At 38.8% G+C, this 14,623-nt stretch overlaps 1 protein-coding gene across 1 annotated transcript in view; it reads left to right on the top strand.

Annotated features, from left to right (window-relative positions):
- Positions 1 to 13,833, top strand: part of SCY2 (SecY protein transport family protein) — a 40,504-nt gene extending 26,671 nt beyond the window's left edge. The window contains exons 8-14 of the mRNA XM_089138560.1: positions 393 to 534; positions 1,232 to 1,348; positions 2,441 to 2,570; positions 9,132 to 9,255; positions 9,393 to 9,499; positions 12,495 to 12,617; positions 12,741 to 13,833. Coding sequence (XP_088994686.1) covers positions 393 to 534; positions 1,232 to 1,348; positions 2,441 to 2,570; positions 9,132 to 9,255; positions 9,393 to 9,499; positions 12,495 to 12,584 — 710 coding nt within the window. The 3' untranslated portion in view covers positions 12,585 to 12,617; positions 12,741 to 13,833. The remainder of the gene's footprint in view (positions 1 to 392; positions 535 to 1,231; positions 1,349 to 2,440; positions 2,571 to 9,131; positions 9,256 to 9,392; positions 9,500 to 12,494; positions 12,618 to 12,740) is intronic.
- The last annotated feature ends 790 nt before the right edge of the window (positions 13,834 to 14,623 follow it).

Here is a 14,623-nt window from a genome sequence, read left to right as displayed (position 1 = left end):
TTTCTTCTTTTTGGATGAGTAAACAGTCTTCTTTGCTTACTTTCTTAAAACCTAATTTTCTTTGTTTTGCCATTTTCTTTTAATTTAGACTTGCAGGCTAATATGCCACTTAGGATCCTAAACCAGTCATTGAATCTCTTCTGTGTGCTTTTACTTTTGGGAGGTTGTATGTTTCATTGAGTTTGTAGAATGGCTTGATATATTTTATTTAATTGATGGCTTGAGAGGGAGATACATATATCTCTTTGATGATTAAGATTACGTAATATACTTATATTATCTGATGGCTTGAGTCTCTATCTTTTTGCAACCAGATGAGGTGGTTGGATGTTTCATTTTTGAATTAGTATTCATACTGATTTTTACTGTTTCTATTCTGCACTGTATTGCAGGAAGTGCCTTGAGTTGGTGGCCATATATACTTGCAGTACTAGGTGTCTTCACTGTGGTCACTATGTGGGCAGTTGTAGTGACTGAAGGTTGCAGGAAGATCAAATTGCAGTATTATGGCTTCAAACTTGCTTCTGCTGCAAGGTCAAATTTCATCTGTTTCTACTTTCTAGTGTGTTTTTTAGATGTTTTCTTAGCAATGAATCTATTAGACAAATAAGTTTGACCTTCCTTTTTGGCGGCTCATAATAAAATCAGAATTTCCCTTGGAACATTGGTAATTTTATTTATCTCAGCCAAAGGTTTTCTGTTATGATGATCTGGACTTGAAGGCTACATCCACAGTTTTTGGCAGGCTCCATTCACAATTTTCCTGCCAAATGGGTGACTGACAGGATAGGTCCAAGCTGGTATACTATTGTTGCCCTTTGGTCTATTGACTCTATCCTCATGTACCCATTCCATTGTCGAAGTCATCTCTTGGAAGTAGGAACCACCATGTATTGCGTTTTCTGCTATCTGGGTTACAGTCCTTGAATATTCTTGTTTTTTCTCATATAAACAAGCTTGAATGTGGCATAGGGATGTCTTAGCTTGTTGGATGAAAAGGGGATGGTGCAGGAATATGTGTGCACTTTTTGGGATACAAATACAGTTAACAAGTGTCAATCATTGTAATATAGAAACCTTGTCTTCAGGGATCCATGAAATGGACTATTATTTGCTTCATCTGATATTAGCCTATGGTGTTTTATGACTCCATGCTATTGCATTTTCTTATTGTTTCGATGACTTGATACTTATGCACTTAGCTAATGGTGGCATATTCTGTTTATGGCAGAGATGATTCCCCAATTACAGAGGTGGAGCCATATATTCCATTCAACATTAATCCATCAGGAATGCAGCCTGTTCTCACAACCACATATCTCTTGGCATTCCCAAGCATTCTTGCAAGGTTATCTCCTCAATCAAATCTAGAGATGTTAGTTATGCACCATGATATGATGTTTGTATGGGTTGAAATTACTGTTCAATCTAAAATGTGAGTCTGAATAACATATTTCACTTGATGCAACATTTTCCCGCGACATCCCTAAACCCAGATCAGTCAAGAATCCTCTTTGTTACCAGGCCTGGTCTATGTTTGAATTTGAAATCTCTGAACCCAATCGATTACGTTGGCCCAGCTATCCATGAGAGTCTTGTGCTCGTTACACTATGAAGTTAGTTATGTTCTCAAGTTGCTTGATTATGACATCATGTTTCTTTAGGCATCTCGCAAATTTCCCTTTTTTTTATTTATTTTTTTTATATATTTTTTTAATTTTTTTTATGTGGGTTTGCCAACCCCGGTTTCCAAGGCTTTGCCCTGACTAAAAATTTCCCATGTTTAACTTCCTCATTTTTGCTATTAGTGTGAGATACCTTGTACTTTGTTATTTAATGTTGGATGTTGTGCCTCCTTTGGGTATGAGTTATCGGAAGGTTCTCGAAACTTTGATGTATCTAATGGAACCTCATTCCAAATTTCCAATTACCAGTATTTTCAATGAATGTTAAGGTGAGTTTAATAGGACTGAATTCGACAATCAAACTAAGTTTACCATATTTTTTCATACCAGCACTCTTTTGGTAGTGGCATAGTACTGCATGCTTTCTTAAGAGCTACCCAGCTACCATGGCTGGAAAGATGCCCAGTGGATAACCATAATTAATCCCTCCTGGTTACTATTTGTCTAAAGTTTTCCTGAATCTTCCAAATGAATCAATATGTTGGCAATTGTATTCTGAACATATATAGTTACCAAAAAAAAATATCATGAATATATCTTGTTTGTTTTATTTCTATTGGAGGAATTAATAGGGGCTAGGGTTTCACTCAAATATGTTATATGTGGTTCTTGTCGCTTTCTTATGACCCAGAAGATGATATCTGATGTTTCCTTTAGTATTTGTCAGAACAAGTCTTTTTAATTGGTTCTTTCCAAAATGATAATTTACTTAAGAATTTTTTATTTAGTTTTCTAATATGGGCATTCCTTGGCAGTATTCTTGGTTCGCCATTTTGGGAATATGTAAAAGAGATATTGAACCCCCAGACTTCACTTGGTGCGGAACCATGGGTTTACTATTGTATTTATGCATTTTTCGTCTTCATATTCAATATATTTGATATTGTGAGTATCATCCTCTCTTATATATTTGATTTTTCTGTAATAATTATTTTTCCATGAGAATTCTTTAATATATGATATGTGCTCGTAGTGTTCCTTAGTTTAAGTATTTATTCCTAATTTTTTTCTTTCCTGCTTATTGCTTGTTTATGACTTAGACCATTAGTACTCTTGCTTAAAGTTTTATGGCTCCAATTTCCTACATGCTCTACCTGTATCCCTGCCTTTTAATATTTTTCTCTTTTATTATCTTAATACAAATGTGAATTCCGTACCATCTGGCTGAGATGGGCTGCACACCCTCCAGTACCCCCCCCCACACCCTTCCCCTACCTCCCCAAACCCAGTCCCCCCCCCCCCCCCCAAAAAAAAAAAAAAAAAGGGTGGGAGTGCTCTTGAATATTTTTTAACTTAAAAAAAGGTCACATCCGCACTTACAAATTTTTTGCGAAGAACCAAATCATAACAACAAAAACCTTTTTGAGTACGTGAGTAGCCAAGAAAATTACACTTACTAGACGGGGGGAAAGTTTATCCAAAGGATGTGGTATGTGAACAAAACATAACCAAAGATTTTGGGTAGAACTAAAAAAGTTTCTCTATTGAACAACTGAAAAGGGGATTTTTCAGAAAGCAAAGTCGTAAGCATTCGGTTAATTAAATGACCAGCACTCAAAACCTTATCACACCAGTAACTCTTGGAACATTCATATGAATCAAAATAGGGGCAACCCCAAGAGGCGAGGTAGCCACCCATTGTGGGGAGGAAGAACAACGGTTGATGAATCATTTCAAGAGAACACAAAGGTAGAAACAGGCACAACAAGCACGACAAAAATTCGGAAGAGAAAACGAACGAACGAAAAAGCCGCCGACCTTAAAAGAACAACCAGAGCGAGAAACACCACAAAGGACAAAACGAAACCAGCCTACGATTTGCAAGGACCCAAAATCGGAAGACAAGGAAACAGGACTTACTAGGAGGGGAGCATGGAGGATGGGTGGCACGATGATGCTCCAACTCCCGCACAATTTAACAAACACGACTAAATGAAGTAAATAAAAATTTAATCTAGCAAGACGGCCAAAACGTGGAGGCATCCACCATCACGGAGAGCCAATAGGGGCAGCATAGTCCAGGTAGTAGAGTCCTTCCTTTCACACCCTCCACCAATTGTCTTCCTCTTGTGAAGGTCTTGGAAAATGCAAGAAGTGGGAGTAAAAGTCATAAAACAGTTTAATGCTTTAGTTAACTGACTAACAGATAATAAGTTAAAAAGAAAGTCAGCAACATGAAGTACGGATGACAAAGTAAGAAAAGGTGTAAGAGAAACACTTCCAAAGCCTATAATAGGTGTGGAAGTCCCATTATCTATGACAACAGAATTTTTAGTGGTAGATTTAGAAAAGAACTGAAAAGTGATGACTTACCAGTCATGTGGGAAGAGGCCCCTGAATCGATGATCTAAGGGGTGGGAGTAGAAGTGAGAAGTGTTGTGTTATTTGATGAGAAAGTGTGGTAGCAAAAGTACTAGTGGATGTGGAGGTGCCGGTCTCAATATTTTGCAATTGACGAAGAATTGGCTTACATCATCTCTTAGAGTCTTAGATAAGTATCTTGAAAAAGATCCAGAACCACTATTGTTGTTTGCTACAATATCAGTACCACCACTTTTTGACAAGTTGCTTAGCCCACTGACTTTCCATGTTTGGCCCAACAAGCTTCCACTAAGTGCCATGTTTTACTGCAATTAGTGCAAAGTCGAGATGTCTTATTAGACAACTGAACATCACAACCTACAGAAGATTTGCTAACTCCCCTTGAACCCTAACCACATCCCCTTCCACGAGAGGTAGTGAAGGCTGAATTTTCTCCTTTAAATTTTTTCTGAGAGAACTCCCTTCAGGTAAGGCAATACGTTGAAGTTTAGAATATGTTTCACTAAGGTTGGGGACATGCTCACCAGCAAGAAGATGTCCTTTGACAAATTTCAGTTCAGGGTTCAATCCTGCAAGAAACTTGGATACAAATAATTCATTCCGTTGGGCCTTAAGCTCTCTATATTTGTGGTGAGAGGTTGAAAGACATTCAACTTGTCCATCTTGCCTTTAAAGGAGTTATATAATTTTGCAGAGACTTTTCAGCTTGCTGAAATTGAAATAGCTTTTCATGAATACTGAAAATCCAACTCATATTTTTAGCTTAGGAATATGTCTCTTGCAAGTCATCCCATATTCCCTTTGCAGTCTTATGGAACATAACATTTGCTTCAATATCAAGTTTCATACTATTCCACATCCAAATTTTGATGATTGCAACATCTTGGATCCAACTAAAATAGGATTTGTCAATCTCAGCAGGAGGTTTATCCTCAATGAACTTATGCTTACCTTTTGCAAGTATGTAAACTCAAACTGCTTGTGAACACAAGAAGTAATTAGAACTACCTTTGAGCTTCATGGATGTAAGTGAAGACATTAAAACTTAGGGGTGGAGTCCACCTCAGACTATTTTTGTTTCTGGATATAGGTGGTTTGTTACCTTTATCGACTCTTGCACTTGCATCACATAGGTCCTACATCACAAAAAAAATGATGTTTTTTTGTGTTTCCAATTTTTTCACAAAATGGTTAGCACGCAATTTGAGGCACGGTAAAAATCTTTCAGACTAATAATGGGACTAAGTATTTAGCTGGGTTATTTCCCTTTTACCTTGTTAACCTTGGGATCATCCACCAAACTAGTTGTGTAAACACCACACCTCAAAATGGGGTTGTCGAACGCAAGAATAGACACCTTCTTGAGGTAGCACATTCCCTGATGTATACTGTGAATGTGCCTCCTTGGTTTTGGGGGGGATGCAGTCCTTACTGCAGCCTATCTAATCAATCGAATGTTGTCTCGTGTTTTGCAACAGTGTTGTCCCCTTGAGGTTCTTTTAGGGGCAATAACCTTTACTGTACCACCTAAGGTTTTTGGATGTGTTGCCTTTATCGGAAACCACCATCTTCATGGTAAGTTGGATTCACATGTACGATGTATTTTCCTTGGTTACCGTGCTGCCAAGAAAGGCCATAAGTGTTATCACCTTGCTTCCTGTCGTTTATTTGTCTCTATGGATGTTGTGTTCCAAGAATAAGTTCCTTTCTTTGCCCCTACACCTCTTTAAGGGGAGAGTATTAGTGAAGAGGTTCTAGTCCTTGTTCCTCTTTTAGATATTTTTCCTACAATTCCTGCTAATGATCTTCCCTTAGAAGATGGAGTGATTGGACAAGAATAGCTGGTGGATCAGAATACCGATGTGTAGGGGAAGCAAAGACCCTCGAAGACTTATCAAAGGTGATCCGAGAGAGAAGATACCCCTTCTATACCGAGGTAGTTGGAAGCTCCTCCTTCTATATGAACCATCTCTTGATCATGCTTTAGACTTACTAGTTGCATCAAGAAAATAGCCATGTACATGCACCAAACATCCTATTTCCAATTTTATTTCATATTAGTTCCTATTCCCAGAATTTCAAAGCTTTATTTTGTCTTTGTCCTTTACCTCTGTTCTTAACACAAGGTAGGAAGCATTGTCTCACTCAAACTGGAAGGAAGGAATGGACGAGGATATGAGAGCTTGAGGGGGGGGGTGGGGGGGGGGGGGGGAGGATGTGGGAACTAGTATTTTTGCTTACAAGAAAGCGAACTATTGGGTGCAAATGGGTATTTGTCATCAAACACAAGGCATATGGGACCGTGGAGAGATATGAAGCAAGATTGGTAGCTTAGAGCTTTACTCAAACTTATGGAATTGATTATCAAGAAATATTTGCCCCAATTGCCAAGATGAACACAGTTCAGGTTGTTCTCTCATATGCAACAAAAAAGGATGGAGCTTGCAGCAGCTAGATATAAAGAATGCTTTCCTCCATAGAGAAATTCAAAGAGGAGGTATACATGGATATGCCACCTGGATATGCTGCCGCTAAGACTCATAGGAAAGTGTGCAAGTTAAAAGGAGCATTGTATGGGCTGAAGCAATCTCTAATGGCTTGGTTTGGAAGATTTCATAAAGCCATGATTTCCATTGGCTACAAGCTAAGTAATGCTAATCATACCATGTTCATCAAGAGAGAGAATTCACATACTACTATACTCCTATAGTCCTATATATGTGGATGACATTATGACCACAGGTAGCAGTGAGGAGGAATTTTAGCTTTGAAGACCTTTTTGGGGACCGAATTTGAGATTAAAGATATGGGGAAGCTCAGATACTTCCCAGGATTGGAATTAACATATTTGACCAATGGTGTTTCCCTCTCTTAAAGTAAGCTACTCTAGATCTACTGGAAGAAACTTGAATGTTAGGGTGTAAGCCGACAGAGGCTCCTATTGAGCCCAACCTACAGGGAAAAGAAGGAGAATTGGTTGACAAGACAAGCTATTAGATGTTGGTAGGAAAATATGTCTATGTGTCTCATACTAGACTAGATATCACTTTTTTTGTTACTCTTGTTAGCCAATATATGCATGATCTCTACTCCTCACGCTTGGATGTAGTATATCGGATCTTAAGATACTTTAAGGCTACTCTATGAAAAGGAATTTTAATTTCAGATCATGGACATTTAAAAATTAAGGCGTGCATAGATGCAGATTGGGCATTGGGCAAGGTGTCCTGATGATAGGAGATCGACGTTTGGTTATTGTACATATGTAGGAGGCAACTTGGTGGTTTGGAGGAGCAAAAAGCAGGTAGTGCTTGCAAGGTCCAGTGCAGAAGCCGAATAGGGCAACTGTTTTGTGAGGTGTTGTGGCAGGGGCTGCTTCAAGAGCTCGGATCAGATTCAGAGACACCTATGCAGCTGTACTTAGATAGCAAATCAGCAATCAACATAACTCACAATCCAATACAGCATGACAAAACCAAGCATGTAGAGATTGACGGACACTCTATCAAAGAAAATATTGAGGCTGGATTAATTCATATTACTTTTGTTGCCTCTTGACAATCAAGGGGCTGATTTTCTTACCAAACGTTGAGTACCAAAGCATTTAGTAATATCATTGGCAAGTTGGGCATGATAAATGTCTATGCTTCAACTTCTAGGGGAGTGTGTCAGGCAGTAGTAATAGCTATTTTATTACTCAGGGTAGAATTGTTTTGTTAGGTTATTTTCATTATAACAGTCCCACATCAGGTAGATCTGTTCCTGTATTGATAAGTTACTAATATAAATAAAGGCACTGCTATGTGCCTATGTCACTGTCAGGATTTCTCAAATCTTACAATAGTTTGTGTGTTGGTAGCAAGCTACTCTGACTCTAGGTAATCCAGGTGTAATTCTTGCTATATGTTTCCATTTTAATTCTTCACTGCTATGTGTGGAAGGGAGTTTATCAAGTACACTTCTTCACAACCTGAACTTGGAAAAGGAAAGATATGAGGGTCCTCTGGAGATTGTGGTCAGAAGTCCATTATAGAGTTTCATGCACAACAATCAATCAAATTGATTATCTTCATGCATAAGATAATAGATTGCCTTACAGAAAATAAAAATGCCATCACAAAACTATCCTTGGTGATATAACTTCTCTACAAAATGCTGACCTGAATAAAACAAGGATAAGTGCAAATAGCATCTTCTAATATCACTGAAGAATGAAGATGTCATTTAACTGCTCATATGAGAGAGTTTAATCTAAAATGTGACGAACCTCTGCAAAAACAACAGATATTTCTTTGTTTGCACCATACAACATAGAAGGAATAGGAAGAGACCGTATACGAACATTTTAAAAATGTATGAGCTAGGTACTAACCTGTTGACTTCATTTCAACCACTAACTGTGTTTTCAGCATACCCCTCTTTGACCAAAGTGATACCTTTGGCATGACCAGCTCTCGTAGTGTGATAGTTGTTCTGTAGAATGTCTGGCCAAGCTTTTTGGTTTCCTCTCTTCTTTTAAGTACATTTCTAAATTGTTTAACATAAGGATTTTTACTTCCCTTCAATTCAAGAACCGACAGAGCAGTCCAATTTTTATTTTTAATGGTAAACTAACTTGAACTAGCCAACATTCTGTCAGAGCCTTCTTCATTGGGCATATAAGGAACTATAGAAATTTTATGCATCCGTAGAAGAGGGGATTGTAAATCATGTGGAAGAGAGAGATTGAGAAATAGAAGAGTGAAGGCATCAGCCAAGGAGATAATTGAGAATGGATGGACTAGAAATATAGGAAGTAAATGGCTGGTGTTGGGAAATAGCTGAAATGAAAAAACTAATCCTATTTGTTTAATGTGTGCAATTGGTATAATGTATTTGCAACCCAGTAGAGGTTAGGATCCATAAACTTTCAAATCTCCATGCTGGAAAATATGTATGAATAATGTTCAGTGAGAATTCTCTCTTTGTAAATGCAGATTCCTGATGACATGGATAATTTGGAAAAAGTTTTACTTCTATATGTTCAAATTTCTATCAGACAAGTAAACTTCGTTATGTTGGAAATAGTTTCTTAAGTTGATGCCAACATGGATCATTTCTTGTATGTATGAAACTCCCATGCAGGCCAACTTGCCAAAGGAAATTGCTGATTACTTGAATAAAATGGGTGCTAGAGTACCAAACGTCAAGCCTGGGAGAGCCACTGTAGAGCACCTGACTAAGATTCAAGCATCAACACGTTTTTGGGGTAAATTTTCATTTTACATTAATATTTGGTCTCTGGGATACATTTTCCTCTTTAACACTTGTGTGTTGCAAATTCTCTCTTAATTTAGTGCTAGTCAAATTAACTTGTTATTCTATCTTGCTTCGAGAATAATGCAGGTGGTCTATTGTTAAGTATTTTGGCAACAACATCAACCCTACTTGATCATTATTTACGCCGTATCAATGAGGGATTCGCAATAGGGTTCACATCTGTCCTAATTATTGTAAGCCTTTTACTAACCTCCCATGTTACTGTTATGCCTGTTAGGCTAGTATAGAATTGAAACTCTCTTCTTGAATGCATTACTTTGACAATCACTTCAGCTAGTTTAGTATTTTTTTCAAGTTATGGTATCTTTACACATGATGTTTTAATTTTCCATTCAAACAATCTATCCTATACATATGTTTGTTTTCTCTGCTAGATTATTCCAACACCTTGGTGATTTTCTGGGAATCCCTAGTGCTGGATTTCTGTATGCTTGTAGTGGAGAAATTTTTAGAAACAAATTATCAAACCATGATTTTATATTTTATATTTTTATTATGACTAGCCTCCAGCATTAATATTAAAGACGATTCTTCAATTTCAATTGGCTGGGGGAAAGTTAAATTTCATCTCAATGGAGCCATTATTGCTCTTCTATGTAAATGAGTGTAGTCTTGTGCATTTGAACTTGTCATTGTAATAATACCCAAAATTAAACAAAAAACAGAACCTGTTAATGTAACCTTCTCAGTTGCTAATATCTAGCTGATTTGTGAATAATGGAGGGGTAAGTTTTCTTTTTGTTGGCAAGGTTGCACCATGGGAATTGAAAACAATGGAAAGCACAAATGAGAGATCAGTAGAGGAAATATCACATGGGCAACATTGGGTTCACATGGATCGAATGTTTACTTTCTCCTGGTTGTGCTTAATTATTGCTACACCATATCCAGAGATGCCTGTGGTCCTGTCGGCAGGCTATAGGGTTCTCAAATGCAAGCCCCAACAGAGTAGAGCAAATAACTTCTCGAGTCTTGATACTTCAGGGTTCTGTTCAATTTTCTCTATGGGGTCAGGTGAAGATAGTGGGCGTTGAGCTCCAAGACTAGAGGTTGTGCTGTATGGGACTTCAGGTGCATCACCTATTTGCTTATTAGAAGGGGAATGAATAGTTGCAATGTATTCGGGATGAACAGGCAGCAAGCAATTTCTTCAAAATAAAAACTGTTACCATTTGGAGGAGATCACAAGTTGGCAATGTGATGTGATCCAGGATATATTTAGCAAAAGCCCTTGGTCTTGGTCCAGCCACAGGATCCTTTTTAAGAGAATCAGCAGTCAATTAGGGTTGGAGTACCCCATGGTTGAAGCAATAGGGCTGTTTTGGAAGTTCTGAGGTTGGGAATAGGGTTAGGGTAAGGTCCGGCTACCTGTAGTGAACCAATTCTGAAATGTTGCTGTCTTATTAATTTCAGAATTGGATGAGTTTAGGGTTTTAAATTCTAGGATTTTATAGAGATTAGGGATTCTAGGGTTCGGATTAGGGTTTGGGGTTAGGGTCCAGTTCAATAGGTGTTACTGAGGCTAATCCTAAAAGGGCTTAGGGTTTGGATGAGGGGTTCAGGAGATTTAGGATTTAGAGTTTTCTAATGAAGAAGATGCATTGCAGAATTTTCTAGGGTTTGGGGGGAAGGGGGTGGCTGAAACCTATGGTCGAAGGTAAGGGATGGGGAAGTACTATTTCGGCATCTCCCTGACCAAATCCACCCACATTGGGATTACTCAGTTAATGGTTGATCAAGATTCATAGATTCACCCTCTGAATCAAGAAATTCTGGTCCTGGAGGTAAAATATCAATTACTTGGTGTCCATCCGATGTATCCGCTATAGTTATTTCATATCCCCCATTTTCTTTCCATATGATTTTGCTTACTGTACCCACCGCTGTAGCATTAAAACTGCATTATTACTCTTGCTCCCATCAGGATAAATTTGACCCCTTCCCCTATTTCCACTTACTTATATGGGATATTTTGAGAAATGAACATCTTTCTTAGTAGAGGGTCTGGGGAAAGAATAGGAAAAGTGATTTCACTATATTTCTGGAGGGGAGTCTAAGTCCTAGAGGGGTGGGGTATAGGCCAAAGGGTTTGGGAAATCTAAATGGGGCTGCAACTCTAGTTTTTGGAATTCGGAAATTCCAGAAGTGGCCTCAAGGGTGAAGCAGGGAGAAGAAGAATTGAAGAAAGAAGAGAAGGGCTGGGATTCATAGCCTAAGCTGGGGAAGGAGGGGTTTAAGGTTTTATTGCTGAGGGAGGGGAGGGGGGATAATGATTTGCAAGGGGGGGGGGTAGAGCTATTCTTATTGGTTTTAGGGTTTGGGGATGGGGAAGAAGCTTGCAGATGGAAGAGGAGAAAAAGGGAGGGGCTGGGGTTGGGGCCTGGTACTTGGAGAAGCAAAGATGAAGTTGGAAATTGGATAATTCTGCTGGAAAATTCTCTCCTAGTGCTGCTGAAAGTCCCCTCTAGGGAACCCACAACTCCACAGTGCTTCCTTCAAACTCAATTCAATTTTACTGATCATAAACTCTGTTGGTTACAATATCATGAGGTTTATTTATAGCCTTTAGAAGGAACTTGCAAGAGTACTCAAACTGAAACTCCTACTTGACTAGAGACTCTTACTCACACAATGAACCTTCATATCTCACTCTAGGAGAGTCTAAATTGAATTTGAAGAGTAGATATGGGATCCTTGCAAGAAGAGGACAAAACTAGAAACTCCACAACATAGGAATCATAATCTAACAAGGACTCTTTAAGTAACTTGACGAATATGGACTCAAGTTCAGAAAGAAAAGTAGATCGAGGGTTCCACAAACATCCTGGACCCGACCAAACCCTAAGTAGACTCAACCAGAAAATAGCAAATTACCAAAATACCCATGGGTGGTCAAAATTCCCTGGGTTGCTGATAGGGCTACAAGGTACTGGCAAATTCCCTGGGCCCTCTTTGGGTGGTGCTGGTTCTGGCATGATAATGTCTCTGGCAGCAGCCCCATTTTCATGTGTTGTAATCATATTCTTTGTAATATTTTACTTTTGCTATGGTGGCTTGCTCTCACCCTCGTGCTTTCTTCTTCCCTCTGCCTGGTTGCATATTACTTTGTATTGACTTGTACTCTTTCAACCTGGAATTCTGAACTGAAAAGGGTTATTATTCTTTCAGGTGGGTTCAATCATTGAACTGAGAAGATCATATCAAGCATATAATGTAATGCCAACCTTGAGCAAAGCTCTAAAAAGATTTGGTGTCTAGCATCCACTGGCCGTCAGCTCATGCTTTACCACTGTGAGGCAACAATTGGATTACCTTAATTTTGTGGAATGTCTGACCTCTGCTGATGTGTGGAGATTTGAGATTCTGCTTACACACTCAAAAACTGAATATTCATTTCCATTTATTTTGTTCTAGGATTTTCTTAACTGGATACATCATTGGGTTCAAGTCCTCAGATCTTCCTAGGAGAGGGTGTGTCGGATCATTGTTACTCGTCTTGGACTAGAGCTGCAGGTCAGGCATTCGACAATTTATCAATGGTGCTGTTGGATCTTGATTATCATTAATCACAATGAAGGTGGTGGGAGGAGTCCATTAAAACTAGAATTTCATTTCCAGCTCAAGTTTCAGAAGTTGGAGGAGCGAGCTGCTATAACAAAAGACTGTCTCAAGTTAACAATAGTGTTTTTATCTTTCGTGAAACTTCAAAAGCAATGGTCAATGTTGTTGCCATTCATCTCTTCAGTGCAGTAGTGCTTTCAACCGCCAAAAATTTTCATCCGGCTTATGTATATATCCACTTGTGGGTTTTTCCCCCCAGCTGGGTGGTGTTGCAGGTTGTGTGCTATACTAGAAACATTTTTGAGCTCCCTTGTCTTAAGCTCTTCAATTGGTTGTAAGCAAATTAGGGGAAAAGAGAAGTGGAATTTTCGAAGTAAATAAGTGGACATGGATAAAAATATCTGATGTGGTTACTAGTATGGAACTGCGGGGAGTAAAAGAAAAGGGAGGGGTGGGAGGTCCAAAAGTAGTGAAATCTCTTCTTCTCCTTCATTTCCGCTCCTCCCGCGTCCCCTGACTTCGCGGACTTTACCAGAAGTCCACAATGTTAGGCCTCGCAGGGGACTGTTTTCTATTAGTGAGTAATACTCTTGATGTATTAAAACAACTCAAATGCCCTATAAACCTTATTCTTAGGGTTGAATCGTCTACGGGTCCGTTCACCCATCTTCCTTTCTTCCCTCCCATGCCGGAGTTCGGCCTTCCCTACCCAGGGCAGAAAAGGTTCCAAAATCTGTTACTTCAATTCCCAAGCAAGAAAGTGGCTTTGGGATTGAGTGAGTAAACATGACTTGTGCTCTAGTTCCAAACAAACATCATCCAGGGGGCTTTGCTACCAAATGAAGAGAAGGGGAAGCGAAATCTACCACACAACGATTGTTCTAATTGGCTTTGAAAGGAAATCTCAGATGGAAACCCTAGTTAGAAACCCATCCTTCTGCCTCAAAATTTTGGCTGCTTCTCGATCTTTCAGTTTCAGTTTTTGAAGCCTCCAAAAGAGAGAAACCAGGAATTGAACACCACTAGGATGCCCTCTTGGCCCCTCAAATTTTACCCCACCGCTCATTACTACCACCCATTACCATTGCTGCATCATCCTTCATCTTCTGGTTACAATTGATTTTCTGCTTAGTCAGATTTATCTAAAAGAATAATGTTGATTTCTGCCAAAGAAAACTATCGAAATGAATCCTGTGGTAAAATGATCATGTTTAGGGTTTTTTTCTCTTTCCCTGTTACCTAATGCATGTCTTTATCCGTGATTGATTTCCCTTTTTGTCTTGTCTTTTTTATTTTTATTTTTTTAGAAGCATTTGATTAACTAGAAAGAGACACTGCAACAAACTCCTGCAACCATTGAGTGGAAATAGGCCAATCCAATGCTGTCTCACGCGTCAGGGCATCCTGGCCAAGGAATGAGCTATACTGTTAACCTCCCTTGGAACAAAAGAAAATTCACATGAAATGCAGACACATCCTTGGCCAAATAACATTGTTCAATTGAGAACATAACCCCCGCAGAATGTTAAAAGAACTTTATTATTTTTTTTTTTGGGTTGATTGGTTTGGATTACAATGAAAACATATTTGAAGTGACATGGTCATTGCTTAATCAAAAAAGTCATGTCTTTTGCCCCCCCCCCCCCCCCCAAAAAAAAAAAAAAATTAATTAATACACATTCACTAACTGTAAACCATAGAAATGAACTTTTGAAATCATACCCGATACTTTGAAT

Source organism: Hakea prostrata, chromosome 1 (genome assembly GCF_041222555.1).
Source record: "Hakea prostrata isolate BN-2017 chromosome 1, UWA_Hpros_2, whole genome shotgun sequence".
In the NCBI taxonomy this organism is placed as follows: Eukaryota; Viridiplantae; Streptophyta; class Magnoliopsida; order Proteales; family Proteaceae; genus Hakea; species Hakea prostrata.
This window is presented reverse-complemented; position numbering and strand designations above follow the sequence as displayed.